The sequence below is a fragment of the Poecilia formosa genome, unplaced genomic scaffold (assembly GCF_000485575.1).
Source record: "Poecilia formosa unplaced genomic scaffold, Poecilia_formosa-5.1.2 Scaffold18, whole genome shotgun sequence".
NCBI lineage: Eukaryota > Metazoa > Chordata > Actinopteri > Cyprinodontiformes > Poeciliidae > Poecilia > Poecilia formosa.
Window position 1 is genome coordinate 4,203,978 of NW_006799957.1, and position 21,485 is coordinate 4,225,462.

General features: G+C 34.6%; 1 protein-coding gene and 1 long non-coding RNA gene across 2 annotated transcripts in view; one reads left to right on the forward strand and one right to left on the reverse strand.

Moving 5' to 3' along the window:
* The window catches only part of LOC103134700 (uncharacterized), a 76,226-nt gene that overhangs the window by 52,214 nt on the left and 2,527 nt on the right, over positions 1–21,485 (reverse strand). Inside the window, exons 2-7 of the mRNA XM_016668977.1 lie at positions 17,990–18,319; positions 14,688–15,020; positions 10,058–10,096; positions 8,415–8,687; positions 7,816–7,868; positions 7,596–7,677 (exon numbers count right to left, since the gene is read on the reverse strand). Coding sequence (XP_016524463.1) covers positions 7,596–7,677; positions 7,816–7,868; positions 8,415–8,687; positions 10,058–10,096; positions 14,688–15,020; positions 17,990–18,319 — 1,110 coding nt within the window. The remainder of the gene's footprint in view (positions 1–7,595; positions 7,678–7,815; positions 7,869–8,414; positions 8,688–10,057; positions 10,097–14,687; positions 15,021–17,989; positions 18,320–21,485) is intronic.
* On the forward strand, positions 16,452–17,082 carry LOC107835681 (uncharacterized). The gene is made up of 2 exons (XR_001661498.1): positions 16,452–16,689; positions 16,764–17,082. It is a non-coding gene; the product is annotated as an uncharacterized LOC107835681 (long non-coding RNA).

Genomic DNA, 21,485 nt, shown 5'->3' on the forward strand with positions numbered 1-21,485 from the left:
ATAATTCAAGGTCTGGGAAACACACAGTAAATTGTTTCACATGAAGACGAACAGGCAGATGGGGCCTCCAGGCAGTGGCGCAACTACACATTATTCAGGTGGATGCGAAAACATAAATCGGCGCCCCCACCTCCACCCCCCCAGGGAAGGAACGTCAGGGTGAAGGAGCGACGCTGACCAACCCCCCCTGAGGCAATGATACGTGAAGTGTAAAAATCGCTACATTTACCTCGTTATGTGCGAGAGGTGCTGAAGTGTATGGGAAAACATAATCGGTGCGTCGCCCCCTCCAGACGGGGTTTTGGCGCCCCCTCTGGTGCTGCGCCCCTCCCCCGTTGCATACGCTGCATACCCACGTTTTGCGCCTCTGCCTCCAGGTCAGCTTATATACACAGAAGGAAGTTAGAACACTTTAAATTAAGAATCACAATAATCTATAATAATATAATGTTGGGTTAATGATCTAAAATAATGAATGTTTGATGTTATAAATGTAAGAATGATAACACAAAAAATCCTAACGTAAGACTCCTTAAAAAATGAACATGTTCAGTACCACAGAGTAGGCGAATAAGCAGAAGCAAACAGATTGTGACTAACTCCTAGAAAATGATATACCATGTCACACTGACTTACAGAATTGATAGTAAAGCATCAACATAATATTGAGTGTTTACATTAACTTTACAAGTTATTTTTCCACACATTTTTAAAGACAAAGAAAAAAAGTAACCAGTTGTAACATTCAGCCAAATCCACACTCAGCTGTCGGGATGTAACGGTGCACAAATTTTCTTCCTCAAAGTATCCAGTTGGTTCAGAACACACATAATTTCTGCACACATGCAGAATCTTCAGTTGCTGAACTAAAAGGACAATGCAACATATTTTAATGCAACTTCAAGAACAACACTGATTATTTTCAAGTAGTTTATTGTGGTGTAACCATCCATCAGGTTAAAATGTGAAGTTAAAGTCATTTCAACATGCACGATCCAACAGGAACTCAAGGGACTGAACAGCTTTGTAGAGAACCACTAATCAGTGAGGCTAACTGGAGAAAAGGGCAAGAGAGCATAAAGACTGAACTCTGGAGCAATGGAAGAAGTTCATGTGGTTTAATGATTCCAGATGTAGCCTTTTGCAGAAAGATGGACATATCAGGGTAAGAAGAGCAGCAGATGAAGTGATGCAGCCATCATGCTTAGCGACTGCAGTACAAGCCTGTGGAGGCAGAACTATGATCTGAGATTGCTGCAGCTGCTCAGGTCCAAGTTCAACATTATAAGGTCAACTGACTCCCTGAATATACTGAATGACCAGGTTATTCCACCAATGGAAGTTTTTATTCTCTGATGTTAAGGGGATATTCCAAGATGACAATACCAGAATTCATCAGGCTCAAATTGTGAAAGATGTGTTGTGCAGCTTCGCACAGTAGTTGGACTCTTCCATCATCAATAAAAAAAAATGAATGCAACACTGGTTGAAAATAAATCTTATTACATTGAACAAGCTTATTAAAACAATGACACAGTGAATGACATAAAGCTAAATTCAGTCCAATGAAATATTAAGAGTGTTTGAACTTTTCTTTGGTGGTAGTTAGGCATAAAAATTACTCATTTACTCACTTTGTCCAGGTGAGAAATAGAACATAGGACAAACAATTTAAAGACTGGGACAAGAAAAAGCTACAGAGAAAGAACCTTAAATTATTGACAGCTTCAGCTCAGCTGACAACTCATCCAGGAAGGCATCACAGCTAAACTCTACCTATGAGGAGAGAAACAGAGGAAATTAATGGTAAGGATGGGAACAACTGCAGATGATGTATACATGGAGACCAAAATGTAACTCAAACATAAAAAGGGTTTCTATTTTTTAACTAAATATGTGGTACATTGTTTGCCCAGGGCACCAAAAAAGGCTGCAAAAGCCTCTGAAATGCCTTTTGGGACACTAAAGGTTGTTGTAGAGTTAAAAACCAACATGCAACAGAATCAACATTCACAACTGACATTTACAACCTATCCACTCCTGATAACTTGGCTTCTCATTATAACAGTCTTAATGTTAATATACNTTTTTTTTTTTTTTATATATATATATATATATACTGGATATTCACTGTTAAACTCACATCAATTTGGCGAAACATAAACCACTGAATTTGAGGTATGAAAACATTCTGATCATTACAATAAAGGCTCTGAGGCGATAGTAGGCAGCAATGTATTTTATAAAACAGTAAATATAGTATATTTGACTGAATCTTAGACTGAGTTTAATTCAGTATAACCCAAAAGTTGTTCTGCCTCTCATGATCAGTGTCAGAATGAAAAAGATGGATTGATTCTTGATTTGGTTAATAAACCTGAAATCTTCATTCAAAAAGCAAAATTAATTTTGGTTGAAGTATCTCCTCTTTAGTCACACATGTTCAACTGCTGATTATTTACCATGTGTTGATAAAGTCTTGATGTGATGGTAATGACTGGCAGACTTTTTAAATATCCTAAAACATTTTGGAGAGAATTTATTAACACTCAATGATACAAAATGAATACCAGTTCTTCTCATTGGGAAACATTACATATAAATTATTCCATATCTCATGTTTCATTAGTTAATTCAGAATCCTTCTGGACTTTTAAATGATGGAGTTCACCCTCAGAGTCCTGTCACCTGTTGAGTTAGGATTAATGATGCCATTAATCATACATGCAAGAAAAACAAATCAAATTCTTTATATGACTGAAATGCAGATTTGAGGCTGTCAATAAAATTATTCTATTAAGTTAATAAAGCAAAATTTGATTAGTTAAAAACCAAAATAGTCTTCATCCACTAGCAATGTTGCAGTGCCACGAGAAAACCTGGGCTAAGGAAAAACACGGGTTTAGTCGTGAGTTCAGACACCGGAGTTAAAGGAATAAAACTTAATGTTGCTATTTAAGATTTTTTTTTCAGCAATAAAACAATTTATGAAGTTACAATGACAAAAAGCTAAAATTAACACAAAAATAACAGTTTTTACGCTTTTCCAGTACCAGCAACAGTGGCAAAAAGTAATGAATGATATTACTTTAGTTTATAAGCTTAACTGAAACTTTCAGACTGAAATTGAAGATTTTTTTAATCAAAAATCTTATTTTAATCATTTAAACAGTAAATAAAACTATAACATTATGAGAAAAAAACCCTTCTATATTAAAAAAGGGACTGAGCTAAAAGTTAAATTTTGATCTCAAACAAATTTTGTTTTGGCACATCACTGAGGTGCAGGGAAGAAATGTCACATTAGAGCGACTGATGCTAAACATAAAGCTCATTATGCATGCCAAGAAAAACTGAAACATCGAAACTTACCTGAAGATCTTGTGCACTTCCACAGAAAATAGAGCAAAGTTATATTGAGAATGGCACTCAAAATGAAAGCGACAATGACAGCGACATATCCAGGACTTAATCCTTTGTCATCGCCTGAAACACATTACAAGAGGATAATGTTACTCTCACAATGTACCAGTAGACCACTTTACCTAACATACAAAATAGGGGTGAGCGTTTTGGACTAAAAATATTTCAAAATTTTTAAGCCTTATGGTGATATACTATATAAATCTCAATATTTTTTTCTTTGTAAAGTAAAAACTAATAAAATAAACATTTGAGTTAAAGCTTTGTCCAGGATGCAGACATATTTATTAAACAGCAGTATTTGTATGGAGATCCATTTCATTCAAGACAAAATAAATAAATGTTCCCATGAAATAAAACCTTTAAAAAGAAATGTCAATTTTTTACCCCAATTTTTTTTTATTTTATTTCAAGATTTATTGATTGATTATGTATTAGTTTAGATGTATTAGTTTAGATGTAATTCAATTTTGTAGTCTGTTGCTCCAGCCTTTTCTTCAGCTTGGCCAGGTTTAGGTTGAGCTTTGTTCCCATTGCAACTTATTTATTTACTTCACCAGGAAAATCCCATCAATATTAAAAATCTTTTTTACAAGAGCATTTTGACCAAGACTGGCAGCAGCACACAGAGTTTACAGAATATCCACAGTAAAACTCTTTTCAGAAGGTGAGATGGTGGCAGGCTCACAAAGATATTTCTTGGTCAAGCAGCTCAGTGATGGAAAACAATGTTGTGTTCCTTCTGCCATTTGAGATGGGCAGCATCACTTTCTACACAAACTCAGAATAGGTAGCTAGAAAGTTCATACTCTATTTCTTCCCTCTGTGTGAAAGTGGTACTGGTAGTTGTGTTGTGCTGGAAGAGGCTGGCCAGTAATCACTTATTTTTAACTGAGGCCACCACTGCTGCTTCTTCTAAGCTGAGGAAAGCAGATCAGATCAACATCTGTCATGATATGTGAGCAGAGACTCCGCTTCAGAGATTACTTTATGTTTTAATGCATCCATTTTTACACTGTGAATGTATCTGACCCTGAAGCATGGATCCACAAAAGAAGCTATGTCCAACATGTCACAAAATAATTGTTGTAGAGGTAATCCACAGAGCTGGTCTTGATGGCTGAACAGAGCGAACCTCACGCTCTCCAGGTGCCAGAAAACTAGTGTTGTATAGGTATAGATCTGCTCTGACATATAACAGGGTCATAGTCTTCGCCTGAAAGAGCGTCAGTGAAATCCTGACACAGTTTCAGAGCTTTCTGAACTCCTTCAAGAACCTCTATATCCTGCTGGGTAGGAACAAGTGGCCGGAAACGGAAAGCACTTTAGAAAGAGCTCCTTCCTGCTCCAGAACCCCATACATCATTAGCAGCCTTACCATGACTTTCACTGTTACATGTGTCTATACTTTATGTTTGGAACTTATTTTGTCCTTACGTTTAGTTTTCAAACAAAATGTTTAAGCAAATAAAGACTTTTTGAATTTTGAATTTTAATTTAAATGTTAAAATTTAACAGTAAACCCAGTACTGAGACTGCTCTTGTCAAAGTGTTAAATGACATCCATATAAATACAGACTATCAAAGAACCACAGTGCTGGTTCTGTTGGACCTCACTGTTGATGATGACATTCTGTCAAAGTGACTGGAGAGCTGAATCTGACTCCCTGGTCCAGCACTCAGTTCATCCTGATCACATCCCGCTCACCCCCTTGGATCTTCTTCCCTACACTTAAACGTCTCTTGGCTCCGCCCAATTTTCTGGAATTTTTCAAAATTTGCCAGGGTAAGTATTTTGCCTTACGAGGGTCAGTTACACTTTAAAAATTTGGTGGTATTTTTATTAATTCAAGTCCAAGTGACACTTTTATTAATTCCATACATGTGACTTCTCTCCACTCCAATGAGAGTTACCTATTGACACAAAGAAATCCCTGTTAAGATTCATGTTATAATGTTTTTCCCTCATCAAAAACACATCTGGGATGTTGCCTTGATTATTTCTTGCATGGTTGAGAAATTCTTTAATCTCCTGTGATCACCTAACCTGGCCATTGCCTTCTTGTGTAATTCTGCTTTGAAAAAAAAAATCTCACTTACAACACATTCGTTTCTCAATAGCTGAGAGCCCAGACCCTCTGTAGGAAGCAAAGTGTAAAAACAAGGGGCTGGTTTTTACCAGGCTAGTTGCAGCCATTCAGCTGTGCAAAACTCTTGTGGGAACCTAGCGTCACCTTCCTACTCATTGCTGCTGTATCCAAGCTTACGATTTTCCACCTCACAGAACATCCTTTCCATGTGACTCCCTCACTCAGCTCCTTCAGACTAGCCAGCAGCTATGAGCAAACATCTGGTGGAACTGTGCATCTGGTGAACTCATTATGAGCTACTTCTGAGTGCAATGCTGGTAAAAATGTTGTTAAAAGGTTATTAGAGGAGTGAAGTTATGACAACTTCCTGAAGGGAAAATGTTGGAAAAAGCAGGATTTTCTTAAAGTGACAGAGGCACGATTTTATGGAGTTAAATTATGAAATTAAAATTCTTTTAAGTCATGTTTGATATATATATATATATAGCATTATTTAATTAAAATTAGAAATATGTTGTTCCATAGATTTGTAGGAAAAAATTAGCCATGCATTTGGTACGTCAAGACACGACTATTGTGAAGTTCTCATATCAGGAAAGTCAAAGAAATATCTGTGGAAACCCTTCAGCTCATTTAAAAAGAGGGATCTTATTTCTCCATTTTTTGTTTTTCTTGATTAGCTCCCTGTAAAATTAGAAGAGACTTTATTAAGACCCTATAAAATCTGTTTCAATATTTTCAAAATTCCATTTTATTTTTTCCAAATTCCACTTTTTCAGCTTTCATTTTTCTGAATTGTATTTTTTCATTGTAACCATATTTATTAACCTAAAAAGTATGTAAATATGTTGTGAATGAAACAATGTAATAAAATCAATAGAGGTCATCATTTACTGTTATTCTGCTCATAAATATAACAGACTGCTGCGGTTCAACAGAACATTTGTTTTACAAAGTTCTGTTGAACTTACAACAGAGTTTTTCCCACAGTTGTCATCAAAAATTATGTGCAAACCTAAGATCTTATTTTTAAGATAAAAGAAAACCTCCTTATAAAAATGCTTTAGTTGAACTGAACACTAAAATATTTATCATGTAGAAAACTTGCAAAAAGTAAAAGCCTGTAAACATTTCCATAATGATCTGTGTTCATTTTCATTTCTGTCTGTCACAGACATGAAGTAATGACTGTTTTAGATTTCATATTAAGGTAATTCTGTGAAATTCCACATTTTATTGTTTTGTTTTTTTAAAATTAAATTTTATCTACATTTTCCTTATCGCTGAAAACATAGAGCCTGACTTTAAATTTCTATTTGTTACACATAAATCTCTTAATAATCAAACGACATAATATCTCAACAGAGCAATTTGCTCTCGGACTGCAGGTTTACTGGAGGTTCCAGGAGTTTCTAAAAGTAATTAAGTGAAGCGATATATAAAAATTTAAGCAAAAGTCCATGCCCAAATCTGGCTTTGTGTGCTTAAAGCAAAAGACCTATCATCCTTTTTATAGCTTTTACTGATCTTTAATTAATCAATACTTGTGCTTATTTCAGGCCTAAGTAAGGCCCTTTTTAACATCTCTCTGACTTCATGTTACACCTCAGTGTGGGAATCCAAAGTTCATTTCCATTCAATAAGAATAAGAGTAATATGGCTTTTAGCTTTTAATCTCTTCTTACTAAAAACATAACAGAACAGAGTAAGACTTGGAGTTTTTCTTTTTCAGCTCTTTGGAGGGGAAGGATAAAATCCCAGCTGTATCTCATTCATAAGTTGGGATTTTATCATTGTTTTAGCTCTGGTCTTACGTTCCTCATTATCTTGAATTGAAGGAACATATAATTTCACTGTCTTACTAAATAAAAATATATGTTTAGAATATTCATTCTTCTTTGTCTAATCTCAGCAGAGCTTGATAATACTAAAACTGAGCAGGTTCAGACTCAGCTAATGTCTTTTTAATTTGATCTTTCTCTTTTCATTCTTAAAGATTTTTTTTATGAAATTCATAATTATGTTATATGTAACAAAAACAACCACAAATGTTCAAAATATCAAAACTAAAAACAAACTCACCAGAGATCAGAACAAAACTCTCCTCTGAATAAATTTGATGGCAGAATTCTTTCTGCTTCACAAGACAACGATAGTCGCCTTCCTTGGTCACAGAAAATATGAAGTATTTGTTATTTTGTGAGGTTCCAGCATCAACAAGCTGACCAACAGACTTATCATCACTGTTATGCAACTCCATCTCCATCTCAACTTTTGAAACATCAGGAACTGAACAGATCACCCTTATGCCATCAGCTGTTTTTTTAGTGCCGAGTCTTGGCTTTGGACAAACATCTGTGAAAACAGCACAAGCAATAAAAAAGACAAAGATTAGAAAAATACATTTATAATTTCCACTTCCTTGTATAATGACCATTATGCATCACAGTGCTACTAAATATTTGCAACTAAATTCTGGAATCTAAAGACTGAAAAGAAAAAAATATGTATAAAAAAATATGATTAAAAAACAGATTCAGGCAGGAGAAAAAAACCCTTGACAAATCTTTTTTTTAAACAAGCAAAAAAAAATTTTTTTATTTTTATATTCAGTGAAGTTAATACCCATCACTAGGGTATCCAAAAATTATAGTTGAGTAAGAGTAAAAAGTATAGTGTAGTAAATTACTCCAAAAAGTTAGTTTTTATTTCTTTGCNTGTCTAATCTCAGCAGAGCTTGATAATACTAAAACTGAGCAGGTTCAGACTCAGCTAATGTCTTTTTAATTTGATCTTTCTCTTTTCATTCTTAAAGATTTTTTTTATGAAATTCATAATTATGTTATATGTAACAAAAACAACCACAAATGTTCAAAATATCAAAACTAAAAACAAACTCACCAGATATCGGAACAAAAACCTCTGCTGAATAAATTTGATGGCAGAATTCTTTCTGCTTCACAAGACAACGATAGTGGCCTTCCTTGGTCACAGAAAATATGAAGTCTTGGGGATTTTGTGAGGTTCCAGCATCAACAGGCTTATATACAGTCCCATCATCACTGTTATGCAACTCCATCTCCATCTCGACTTTTGAAACATCAGGAACTGAACAGATCACCCTTATGCCATCAGCTGTTTTTTTAGTGCCGATAATTGGCTTTGGACAAACATCTGTGAAAACAGCACAAGCAATAAAAAAGATAAAGATTAGAAAAATACATTTATAATTTCCACTTCCTTGTATAATGACCATCATGCATCACAGTGCTACTAAATATTTGCAACTAAATTCTGGTATCTAAAGACTGAAAAGAAAAAAATATATATAAAAAAATATGATTAAAAAACAGATTCAGGCAGGAGAAAAAAGCCTTGACAAATCTTTTTTTTAAACAAGCAAAAAAAAAGCCCTGATTCTTAGAGTTGGAAATGTAAATATATTGTATGTATCTTAAAGTACTTCCACAGCAGGTAGAAAACAGTATAACAATAGAGCTTGCACATACACAAAATGTTTCACTTCAACTTACATTGTAGGTGCCTCCATATCTGATGTATTTTTTTTATTCAGTGAAGTTAATGCCCATCGGTAGGGTATCCAAAAATTATAGTTGAGTAAGAGTAAAAAGTATAGTGTAGTAAATTACTCCAAAAAGTTAGTTTTTATTTCTTTGCGAAAAGTTTCTTAAATAAACTGAGTAAATGTAACTAGAAACCCACATCTATAGTTTCCTTTGTAAAGTCACTTTTTTAGGAGTTACCATGAAACAACTAAAGCATGTGAAAACAGCAAGTCTTACAAACTTACTGTCTTTTAAAATAGGAGTTGTTTATTGTAATTATAAAATGAGTCCAAATTCTGTACACTTCCCATTGTTACATTTAACTCATTGAACATTTTCCCCCTTGTTTTAATCCCATTATCATCACAAGCTTCAACTTTCCACCACCAGATGAGAAATTCTGATCTTTTCAGTGGGGAAAATGCCACAACAAAGCATGTGCTTAGGCCACACAAGTGGGCGGCACCGGCCCTGTTTGAAAGTATTTATTTTTGTTACAATGATTTTCCACTTACATGTATTAAAACACGCAATTTAAAATTAGATTACATCAGACCATTAAAACAAACATTTTAAAGGCATAAATTTGGACTTAATGAAGTATGTTTATTTTCAACATGTACTTTTAATCTGACAAATGAGCAAAATCAGAACTTATATGCTAATGTACTGAATATGACTGTATGTCTGGGGTTAATTATAGTATGTAGCCTAAATGTGATCTGGGATCAGTTATGTCGCAAAAAGATTCGATCAAATTTCTATAAAGATTGATCTTGGTGGGACCAATGAGGTGACTAAACTTGTTATGGGTTTCATTAATGAAACACAACTTTAATGTTTTTATCCATCATTAGTAACAACACAAACACAACAACAACAACAACAATAATAATAATAATAATAATAATAATAATAATAATAATAATAATAATGATAATAATAAAAGAAGTTAACTTCACAGGAATCACGACTCCCCTGACCTATCTTGTGATCTGTCCTTTAAGTTGATACATTCTGAAGGGGAAACAGAAGGTCTGTTACACACTTGCCCATGCAATATCATGTTTGCATAAACATAAAGAAAGAAATAGAAGTTCAGAAGTGTTGTTCTTGCCATATTACAGTGAAAAGTGATGTTATGTAAAACTTTGTTTTATTTCAATCTATCAATCAATCAAGTAATCAATTAATCAATCAATTTTAGCTATAAAGCACCCTTCATGTTGGAGGCAGTTTGCTGGAAACACATAATAAAAAGTATTTCTGAACTAGGGTTGAACCATCCAGGTTCACAGTCAGCAGGTGCAAATACCAGAGTTGTGAAGTAAACTGAAGCTGGTGGGATCCTCCCTTTTGCTCCCCTCTCTGTAAGAGGGCTGGTGGATATTAAAAACAATCTACTTTCATCTTCTTTTATCAATCGTTCTTGATTGACTCAGTGTTTCACCTTAGGTAAGACTTATTTATTTCCTTAACAATTTGGTGTCAGGTGGGAATTCTGACTGGGCAAAGACTGCACTACGTTTATGATGATCAGCCTGGAAAATTTATTTTCGAGTCTCTGCGTGGTCAGTAACACACACCCCTTAAAGAGCCTCACATTTTTGTACCCTGGTGAAACACTATTTCAACTTTGTAATTTCTAAAAGTAAATAACTTTAGGCTGTTGGTGTGACCTCGGGGGAAAGAGTCAGTGTTTTGGGTAATCACTGCAAAAGGTGAGGTGCTGGTGTACTCGGTAGACTTTTGGGAGGCTTATAGGAGTCAACACAAGCGACATTTCTGTTTTATAAACAGCTCCTTTTCTCCAGTTGAAAGTCTGTAGAGAAGTTGGTTAAACTTCTCTTCTATGTAGAATATTGGGGATACCCTTCAATAGGGAGTCCAGGTGTGTCTTTGCTCCTTCTACGCCATGAAGTTAAGGAAGGAAGCCGGCTCAGAAGATGTTCCAGCTGTACAATAAGAATCCATATTCAGTTTGCACTTACTTTTTCCCTGACAGTCCACTATTAAGTCTGCAAATAGAACGATTTGTGCCTGCATAGCTTGCGTAAACGAACAGACAGACCTAACTGAATTCTGGAGATCTGGAAATTTGTGGAAAGGTGCGGATGCTTGACCAGCTAATCCACCTGCATTTTAAACAGGGGAGTCTCTGTTCGGTTCCACAGTTTCCTGCTTGGCCAGTCTAAAAACAAAAAATGGGTGACAAAATGTTTTTGGTAAATCTTAGAAGCAAGTTTAGGTCTAAATAGCAAATAGGGGGAAACCAACTTAATTTTTCAGTCTCTACATAAAAGGTTTTACAAATAAATGTGAGGGAATGAGTGTGTATGAGTGATGTTTGTGTACAAACTGTTTATCTGTCAGTGGAGCGATCTATGTGTTCAGTGGAAGAGGCATCCAGGTAAATAATTAAAATCATTCTTGGAATATCTGTCTTTGTGAAGTTTTTTCACAATGATATTTTCTAATATTTGCAATTTTCATTTCTGAGTCAGATGCCCGGAATCCCCCGGGACTAAACGTAGGAATTGACAGAGTTTGAAGCTATGCACAGTCGAGCTGAGGCTCGGAGAAAAGGTCGGACCTCCGCCAGTCCTGGAGGATCGAGTAAACACGGGACAAACTAAGGAACGCTCGGACAGATTTTCCAAGTGAGTAAAATTCCCCATATTGTTACGGAAGCATGTGAATTAGATCATAAAAATAATAGTATAATCATAAAAAATGTAAAGGCTTGCTTTGGTAAAGGAAAAGAAAAGAGTTTAAAAAATGACTCAGTGTGCACGTAGAACAAGGCAAACTAAACATTGCTAAAAAGGTTTTTAAGATCCCAACATTATCAGAAATGGGAAGATAAATTATGAAAAAAATATATATGAATGTTTTGTGAACGACATAAAATACATAATTTAAACTTTGCATTAACTGAAGATGAAGTAATTCAGTTCATTCATAGCAACAGGAGTGAGAATTTAAATTAGAAATGCCAACATCAGCAAGATTATGTTTTTAAATAATTTTTTTCTTGTGAAAAGTTAAACAAATTAAGCTGAAACAAACTAGTCTATGAAAACACTTCAGTTACATGACATTAATAAGAATACAAATAAATCTAATATTTTAACAAGGAAGGACAAAAGGCACAAAATCACTAGAAACACTACAAGAGACTGAAATGAGAAAAGAAACCAACAAACAAACAAAGTTCCAACCCTAAACTCAGAGTCTTGACAACAGGAGCCTTAAACAGTCTTCAGTCCAGTAATATTTTTTTATATAAGTGGTTTCGGGGTTTAGATTCAAGCCAGAATGTAAAATAGATTATGGCAATTACCTAGATTCATTTAGGATAACTTAAGATGAGCTCCTTAGATTTGTAAGTAAATGCACCTCAAACTGATGAAGCCAGGAGGGTTGTGTAAATTTAATGTATAACTTGGGCAAATTTTGAGTTTTGAATCTCTTATTTTGAGGCAAGGAATTAGCATGCTTTTAAAATTAAATCCACAAAACATGTTTTAATGTATCATCAGCTATTAACTAAAACAGATGAGTTTGGGGTTTTCTGCAAAAAATGTGATGAACTTTTGAATTTATGAACTTAGTAGAGTAACTTAACATGTGCTACCCTAAAATAGTAAATGTGCAACAATAAATAAATAAAATTACAGTTTTTTTTTAAAGTCATGGGAGTAGTCGCTCGACTGCTGTGCCTCAGCTGTTTTGGTTTAAGATGGTAATGTCTTGTAACAAGTGAGCAGGATGTTGATCCAACTCAGTATTTAATGCATGAATGGGAAAAAAGGGAAGTGAGATAAATGAAAAATAAGAAAACAAATGTAGTTGATGTGAATACCATTGTTTCATATGAGATAGGAGCATAATTGGAAATAAAGTTATGGAAAATGCTTTCTCAGCAACCTCTGAAGTAGTATCAAAAAGCTTATCCTATAAATTAAGGTACACAGTTTATAACTAAAATGAAAAACAGTGTCTAAACCTTTCAGGAAAGTCTAAATTAAATATTTTTCCTCACTAAATAAATGTGTTTTAATTAAAGATCTTACCAAGGGGTACTGATAAATATGACAAGCACTGCAGAGGGAAAAAGGGAAATATTTTATCCTTGAACATTTTTTTCTTTTTTCCTCACTTGTAGAGTCCATATGGTGCAGTTTTGTTGAATTGTGAAACAGTAAAGAAAATGTTTAATTGTTGTACCTGAGTCTCCTTAAGTTTGCTAGATTATGTTTTTGTTGGAACCTGAAGAAACTCCTGAACAAATTGCCTGGGATGATTTCTTAAAACTCAACTTCTTATCATCATGTTGTATTTATTTTATATATATTGCATTAATCACTTTTTACTGTTAACTCTGAAGTATGCCCTTTTCTAAAGGAGCTCATTATACTAAGGTTTTTATTTCTTTTACTTTGGAATTTTTTATGTTACAAAACTTTCTTTACTTATATGTTATGTATCTCCTGATAGCACAGTTTTTTTAAGGCGATCCTTCATACGATCAAAGGGAGGAACTGTTATGTCAAACTTTGTTTTCAATCAATCAATCAATCAATCAATCAATCAATCAATCAATCAATCAATCAATCAATCAATCAATCAATCAATCAATCAATTTTAGCTATAAAGCACCCTTCATGTTGGAGGCTGTTCGCTGGAAACACATCATAAAAAGTATTTCTAAACTGGGTTTGAACCATCCAGGTTCATAGTCTGCAGATGAGTTCCAGGGTTGTGAAGTAAACTGAAGCTGGTGGGATCCTCCCTTTTGCTCCCTTCTCTGTAAGACGGCTGGTGGATATTAAAAGTGATTCATCTTTTCTTCACTTCCCTGGACTAGCCAGGGGAGTCATTGCTCATATTCTTTGCTCAATTTCTTAATTAAATAATAATCAAAATGCATCTTGATTTGTTCTTGATTGACTCAGTATTTCATCTTAGGTAAGACTTATTTATTTTTCTAACAGTGACAAGACAAATGGAATTAAGAAAATTAATTTGACCTCAACAGTTCATATCACATTAACGTTCAAAAATAATATTGTAATTACATTTTTCCCCTAACATCATGCAGCTCAATCTCAGAGCAAAGATCAAATCTATTTGAGAACACTTTGAAAATCATAAAATATTACATTATAAAGATTCAACAACTCTTCTATGACATCCTCAGTCACTGAGAAAGAAGGGATTTATTGTTATAGAAAGATTTTAATCAAATTCATTTAAACATCAAATCATTTACTATTAACATTTAGATTCTGCAGATAACCATTTTCCTTTTCTTCTGTGTTCCTAAAATTTTAGATGTGTAAGGATGACTAACTTTCATATTTAAATTAATCATCTAAAGTCAAGTAACATCATCTAAACAAGGTTTTGTAATACAATAACAAATGACTTTGTTCATTAACAAAAATTAACAGTGAAAGTAATTTGATCCTAATCTCTGCTGTGAAAGGTAAACATTGTTGTTTAAGTGAGTTAATTAGTTGCATGTGAAAAATTAAAAACATCGGTGCTATCAGCAGTGGTACTTAACTTTCTTTCAAGATTGGGCAAAACGTTTTGTACTTACGAACAACAAGCTTCATGTAGAACTTCTGTCCTGGTGGCTGAAGATGTGGAATTGTACAACTGTAGTTTCCACTGTCAGTCAGCTTTGTGTTTTTGATACGTATGGAGGCATTGCCAAACTGGAGCTGATCTTGGAAAAACTCTACACGATTTCTGAAATTTTCATTTTGACCAGTTAGTCCATTGTTGTAATGTTTGCCATTGCGATATAAAAACACCTGCTGCTCATCATCTTTCTGCCAGTCAAACGTTTCATGTGTGAGGTCGTCCTTTCCACTGGGAGAACAGGGCAACATGACATCACTGCCCTCTCTTGTTTGAAGTATTGGAACATCTATGAAAACAAATCACATTTTAACAAAACAAACAAGTGGAAGATAAAAAAAAGATATTTATAAATCAAACAAATCAAATTCTTAAGATCCTTAGTTTGTTGGTAGATTCGTCAAACCTAAATGAATTGTGGAAACTACATCGGGTCAACAAATTAATATTCCCAAAAAAAAAAAAAAAAAAAGTCATACAAAAGTACTTAATGTTTTTTTTTTTTTTTTTACCTGCAACATACCATAAAATGACAGTGATTCACACGGAGCCCTACAGGGGACATGGGAATTTCTTTTTTCTTTTGCGTTACCTCACAAAACATTTGAGTTCCCTTGCAATATGTTTACTGCAATATTTGCTGGTCTATTTTGTGTACAGTCATGAATGTTAGTTTAACATTTCAAATAAACACACATTTAAAGATCCTCAGTGAAAATGTGTTTATTATTAAGTCTTTGATTAAAAATCGACTCATTCACTTCATGTTTATGTCTGTTTGTGAAGGCTGAGATGGAACGGAACTAAAAACAGCCCTTTAAACCATTCAGACAACCAACACAAAAGAGACGCAATTAAAAACTGTCAGATGACTTATTACCCCGTGATAATAACTCAGAAATAGTCCAAAGAGTTTGGATGTATTTTTTCTTTCTTTCCTACTTACAGAAAGTTTCTGTTTATATCATAGGTTTGTGGTGTGTTTCTGTCCTAAAGATATAAAACTTCAGATATTTCACGAGACATTAGCATACATGGAAAAACCTCACAAAAGCCTTATGTTATAGCAGAAAGTCTGAAGGGCACCGTAAGAAAGGCTTACAGTACTCAATTATGCCGCATTGCAAGGTAACACAAAAGAAAAAAAAATCCTGATGTCTCCTAGAGGGCTCTGTAGATTCATATCTTGCAATAGATGGGATCTATTGCAAGATATAGATCTTGCAATAGATCCCATTGCAAGATCTATTGCAATGGGAATAGATCAATATCAGAAGATATTGAAGATTCTTCAATATCTTCTGATATTGAAGAAGAATCTTCAATATCAGATTCTTATTTAATGAGGAGTCTAGAGCTGCTTTACTGTTTGGGTTTGAAAGTTTGTCAATAATACTCAAAGATAAATAAGAACAATCTTACAGTATATCCCAGATTTATTAGGAGTCCAGAAAGGAGTCTTTGTAATGGCTGTGAAATATATTTTTAAAACAACTTTCGAATAATTATTCAATCATAATAAAATAAAAAACTGTTTTCAGTCTGGATTTTGGATTAAGCAGGTTCAATGCTGAATAATTAATGGAGACCCAATAATTAAATAAAAGTAATTCTAACAACTGAGCAACAAACTGGCATGACTATTATTCATAATAGAGGGAGGGGTGTTTTTCTAATATTTTAATATTGTGCCTAATATTTGACTGATGGTGCCTGTTCCAGTTTAGATCTTTTCCACAGCATGTTCTGATTCAATGGTGTAACTGTTACGGTCACTGACCTCTAGGGGCTCTCTTTTTTTGAGAGAGCTCTGTGTTTTCTGTTTCAGCTCTGCCTGATTGCTGCAGGTGAAGTGTGTTGGGGCTCTTCAGCCGCCATATATAAGCAGCAAGCTGGAGATGCCAGAGCCTCTCCTTTTGTTTGACCTGGGCCATGAGCTGTGACTCTGCTTGAGAGCTGTGACTCTGCTTGAGAGCTGTGACTCTGCTTGAGAGCTGTGACTCTGCTTGAGAGCTGTGACTCTGCTTGAGAGCTGTGTGTGTGAACTGTCTTAAGTTTGCTGTGAGCAACTTTGTACAAGTATCCAGAGGTGGAAGCTGGTAGGGGTTCTCTGACATTTTTGTTATAACCTGTTTTCTCCTGTTTTTTGTTAGTAAGGGAGTTTAGGTTTTGTATTTTCCTTTAGTTCTCCTTTAGCAAGTGGTTGTTTTATTTTATAGTTATAAGGGGGTGTTTTGTTTATTATTTTGGCCTTGGAGACCCTGAAGTCTTAAGCTCCCCTGTGTTTTCTTTTCTCCTGTATTAGTTGTTTTTATCTGGATTGTAAAATAAATTATACTTTTGTTACTCAACTGTTCGGATTACTTTTTAGTTTTATGTTAAAGCCCAGTGCCAGAATTTACTTTAGGAATTTTAGGGTGGGGTTGTAACGGTAACAAACATAAGAAAATGATCATATCTTTTTGGTATAAGTGGTTAATCATAAAAGTAAATTAAAAACCTTTGAAATTATTGATTTGGTGGAGATCTATAAGAACTGAGGCTGTTAAAGAGGGATCAAACAAATCATTTGTCTGGTTTATATTTGGTTTCTCCTAACTTCCTTTGCGTTTCAAAAACTGATACAATAAAACTATTTTTATTTCTATTTTTGACAACATTTTGTATGTACCTCCATTTTAACCCATGTCTAAAAATAATTTGAATAGTATTGCAGCAAATTTATGTAAATGAACATCTCAAATACGGATTTTTGCAGTAACTAAGATTTAGCTGTGGGGAGTGCTGTGATTCAGCAGGATAAGAAATTGTTTTCATACTTTTTATACATCATAAATCAGATATAAAAACTGTGTATTCAGGAAGTCAGCAGTAAATGCTAAAGTTACATTTCAAATCAGTGAATATCTCCCAGAATAACCAGCACCTCATGGGGTCAAACTAAAGAGACTGTAAACAAAAATAAAAGGCCAGGTCTAAAACTGTTTGCATGTAATTATTGCAACATCAATTTATCTTTTAACAGTAATAAAAACTCATGTCTGTACTCATGAGTACAGACTCCTAGAATATTTGCTGGAACATTATTCCAGCAAAAAACAAACAAAAACATAAATTAGTATCAACTTGTTAAAGGGAAATCCACATTTAAAATTAAAACAGAGATGAAAATGAAATGAATCATGAAGAAAATAAATATGAAAAGAAGAAAAAGTTGATTTTTATCTTTTGAAATTATGACAAAAGTCAAATACTTACTGACAAGAAGCTTGATGTTGAATGTCTGACTTCCTGAATTAAGACCTGAAATCTCACAGCTGTAGATTCCATTGTCTTGAATCGTTACAGTTTGGATCTGAATGGAGGCATCACCAGAACCTAGCTGATCTTGAAAAAATGACACACGATCTTTGAACTGTGGATCTTGACCATCATGTCCATTGTTGTAATGACTCCCAGCATCATAATAAAACACATTCTGACCATCTTTTCTCCACTTAAATGACTTAAATGAGAGATTTTCCTTTGTGGTTGGAGAACATGGTAAGATGGCATCTTTACCCTGTGATACATTCACAGTGACGACACCTGGAAAGACAAATAACTTTTTAAAAAACTTATCAAGACAACAGATTCACAAAACTATAATGACCTGTGATTGCCAGAAATATTTGATGGTTCCATTTGTTTTAAAATAAACTAAAATTAAACCCATGACAGTAATTACATTAAGAATTTTATTACAGCCCACTTAAATATGTATTGCTCCTTTTGTACTAGGACACATCTTGTTCTTTTATTTCTTCTCTTGTGTGTTGAAGATATTGTTACAAAACTTAGAGCAGAATGGTGTACAACCTAGACCAATCACAGTAGGAAACAGTTGAGTTAATTTGATTCGACAAATTTTCACCAATAGTTCCCGTCATGTAAGGAAACTTCCTACTTTATTGTAGACTTAAAAATAAAATGGAGTTAAAAGCAATTTATAAAGAATCAGAACCAACTTATAAAAAACTTCCTGAGGAATAAGTAAAGAAGAGGAACTGTTTTAATAAAGAGAAAATAAGTCTAGTGGTGACAAATTTGCTTTTACTAAACTGTTTATTTTTTGTGCTTTGCACATTTGCAGTTTTGGTCTCTTTCCTCCATGTCGTACTGGAATAGATCAAGCTGTGTGCCAATGATCTCTGCATTAATGCTACACGTTTTTATTCATTTATTCATGTCTCTTTGTGTATGAAGGTCATTGTCTCCCAAAGTTCATGAAAGCAAACTGATCAATATACCAAGAAGAAAAATCAGTAGAAGTAGGGTGTAGTATAAAAGCTTTCCAAAAAGCATACAACTCATAAAAAATAAGCAAAGATTTGAAGAGTCTATAGATATTTTTGCTTTGATTGATCAGATTGTTTTTATGAAATGAAAGCTGCACTGGCATGAAATCAAAACAGGACTGGGTAGAATTTAAGTTATAACACGAAGGTACTTCAGCCAAAATGTTTAAGTACCAGATATACCTGGACCACACCTGACCTATGCATAAATGTGTGGTAGACTGTTAAACTTCAGTCATTCCAAGTCTGGGGAAAATGTAGGAATCTAATTTTGAAGAAAGAAATCAAGAGAAAAAAAATCATCAAGTCAGGAAAACCATGAAATTAATATTCAGTGGCAAAAATCACTCTTTGTTGTTGTACATGTTTAAGTTATAAGTACACCATTAAAGGCAACATAGACATTAGCTTTTATGTGTTCAACATAACGCGTTATAACACATTTACTCTAGACACTTAAAGCTGTAGAATGTAATTTTTATAAGATTTTTTTTTTTACATATTTATTGAAACTGTCACTATGTCCTGACAGTACAGTATGAACTCCTCTAAACTCAGTACTCCCAGTCGTAACTAGAAACAGCCAATCAGAGCCAGGAGGCAGGTCTTTGCACTGTCAATCAAAATCTCATGTGGATCTGACATCTCTCCCGCTCCCCCCTTGATGCAGCTTCTTCCAGATAGTGGAGCCTGTCGTTTATGCTCAGACTTGTGAGCATGGCCACTGATGACGGCAGATAAACTGTTTTTCTGTAACCATAAGTTATTTCTCCGCCATTACCTTTTAGCAGTATTGATTGGAGAGACAGCAAGCTCAGTTCGTGGCAGTGGCAGTTTGTAGTGACACTTCCGGTGCCAAATGTGTCAGCTGCCATAAGCTATCACAGATTTGTAGTGGTAGCTTCCGGCAGCTGACCCTAGGTCCTAGAGCAGTCACAGCTGCTGCAGCTGTTTTGGGGGGATGCTGATGCCAGTTTTTTGTATTACTTGTTAGTAAATAATTATTTTTTGAAATGACAATGTTTTTGATTATTAAATAGTGTAAGACCTGTAATACTTTGACTGCATTTACTTGATGCAGCTGCCACAACTTGTGTAGCAGCTGCCACTAGGTGCCATGGCTCGATGAAGCTCAGATTAAAATGATCTTTTAAAAACTTCCAATCTTCCAAGTCGGTATTAAACATAGTTTCATTATGGCTACATTTATGTCTTAATTTTATTTTTTTTTTGATCTGATGTAACGTTCTAATCTTAAATGTAATGTTTTTGTTAGCTGTAAGTGGAGAATCATCATAATTCACAGAAATAAAGTATTTGAAACATCGATCAATGTGTAATTAATCTTTAAAATGTGTTTCACTTACTGATAAAGTTACAGACATAAATTGACTTTTCAGTAATATTTTAATTTATCGAAAGGGTCTGTACTGTAGGGAGTGCAGATGTTGCTAGGGAGGAACAAATTATAATTCTTCCTAGGGTCCCCAAATGGCAAAGGCTGCCTCTCTATGAATATGTTGTTTTTCATTGAGACAACAGACTGGACTAGAAATGCAACAGAAGAATATTTACTGGAAAGGACTGAACAGACTTTATTTTCTTAAGGAAGTCATCAGGGGCCACATGCATAAAAGAATGTGCACTCAAACTTGGAGTAAAGAAAAATGTAGAAAAGTGCGGCACCCCAAAAAAAAACAGATGCATAAAGCCGTGTGGAAGCACGTGGCCGCGCACCTTTCCTTTATAAATCCTAATTTGTAGGAAATAGAGCGCAGTTGCTGGTCCGTCCTGTTGCCACCCACCAATACATAAAAATTAGTATATATAACCGGAAGTCTGCCACCATGTGTAGCAATAACCATGGCAACATCCTTGTTTGAAGCAGTATAAGTATTTATAATAAGAATTATATATTTCATTTAAAAGGTGCTTTGAGGGCACATAATGTCACCTTACAAAAATAAAAATACATTTTAAAGAAAAAAAAATCCAAATTTAAAAAATAAAAAATAAAGAGATTGTGCAAATGCCTTTGAGTGGAGAAAGAGGACGTGTATTCTAAATCAGAAGTCTCATTCTCGCGGCCCATGGGCCAATTGTGGCCCGCAGGACGATATCTCGTGGCCCCCACCGTGATATGAAAGTATAATATTAGTGCAGCCCACAGGGTGAGCAGACCTCTGAAGGAAGTCCCACCCGACGTTCCTCGTCATGACTGACATTCGGTGCTAGGCTACGCTACACTGACTTCATGCACACTATGCTTGCAACAATAGTGCAGCGGATGATGGAACATTCTGGTACCAGTTGCCCTTCCCTGCAGTTGCCTCACCATGGGCCCTTTGTCTTAACAACATGGAAGCAGAGGAATTAAGAATCCTCAGTCATTATTAGACTGAGGGCAGACAGACTCA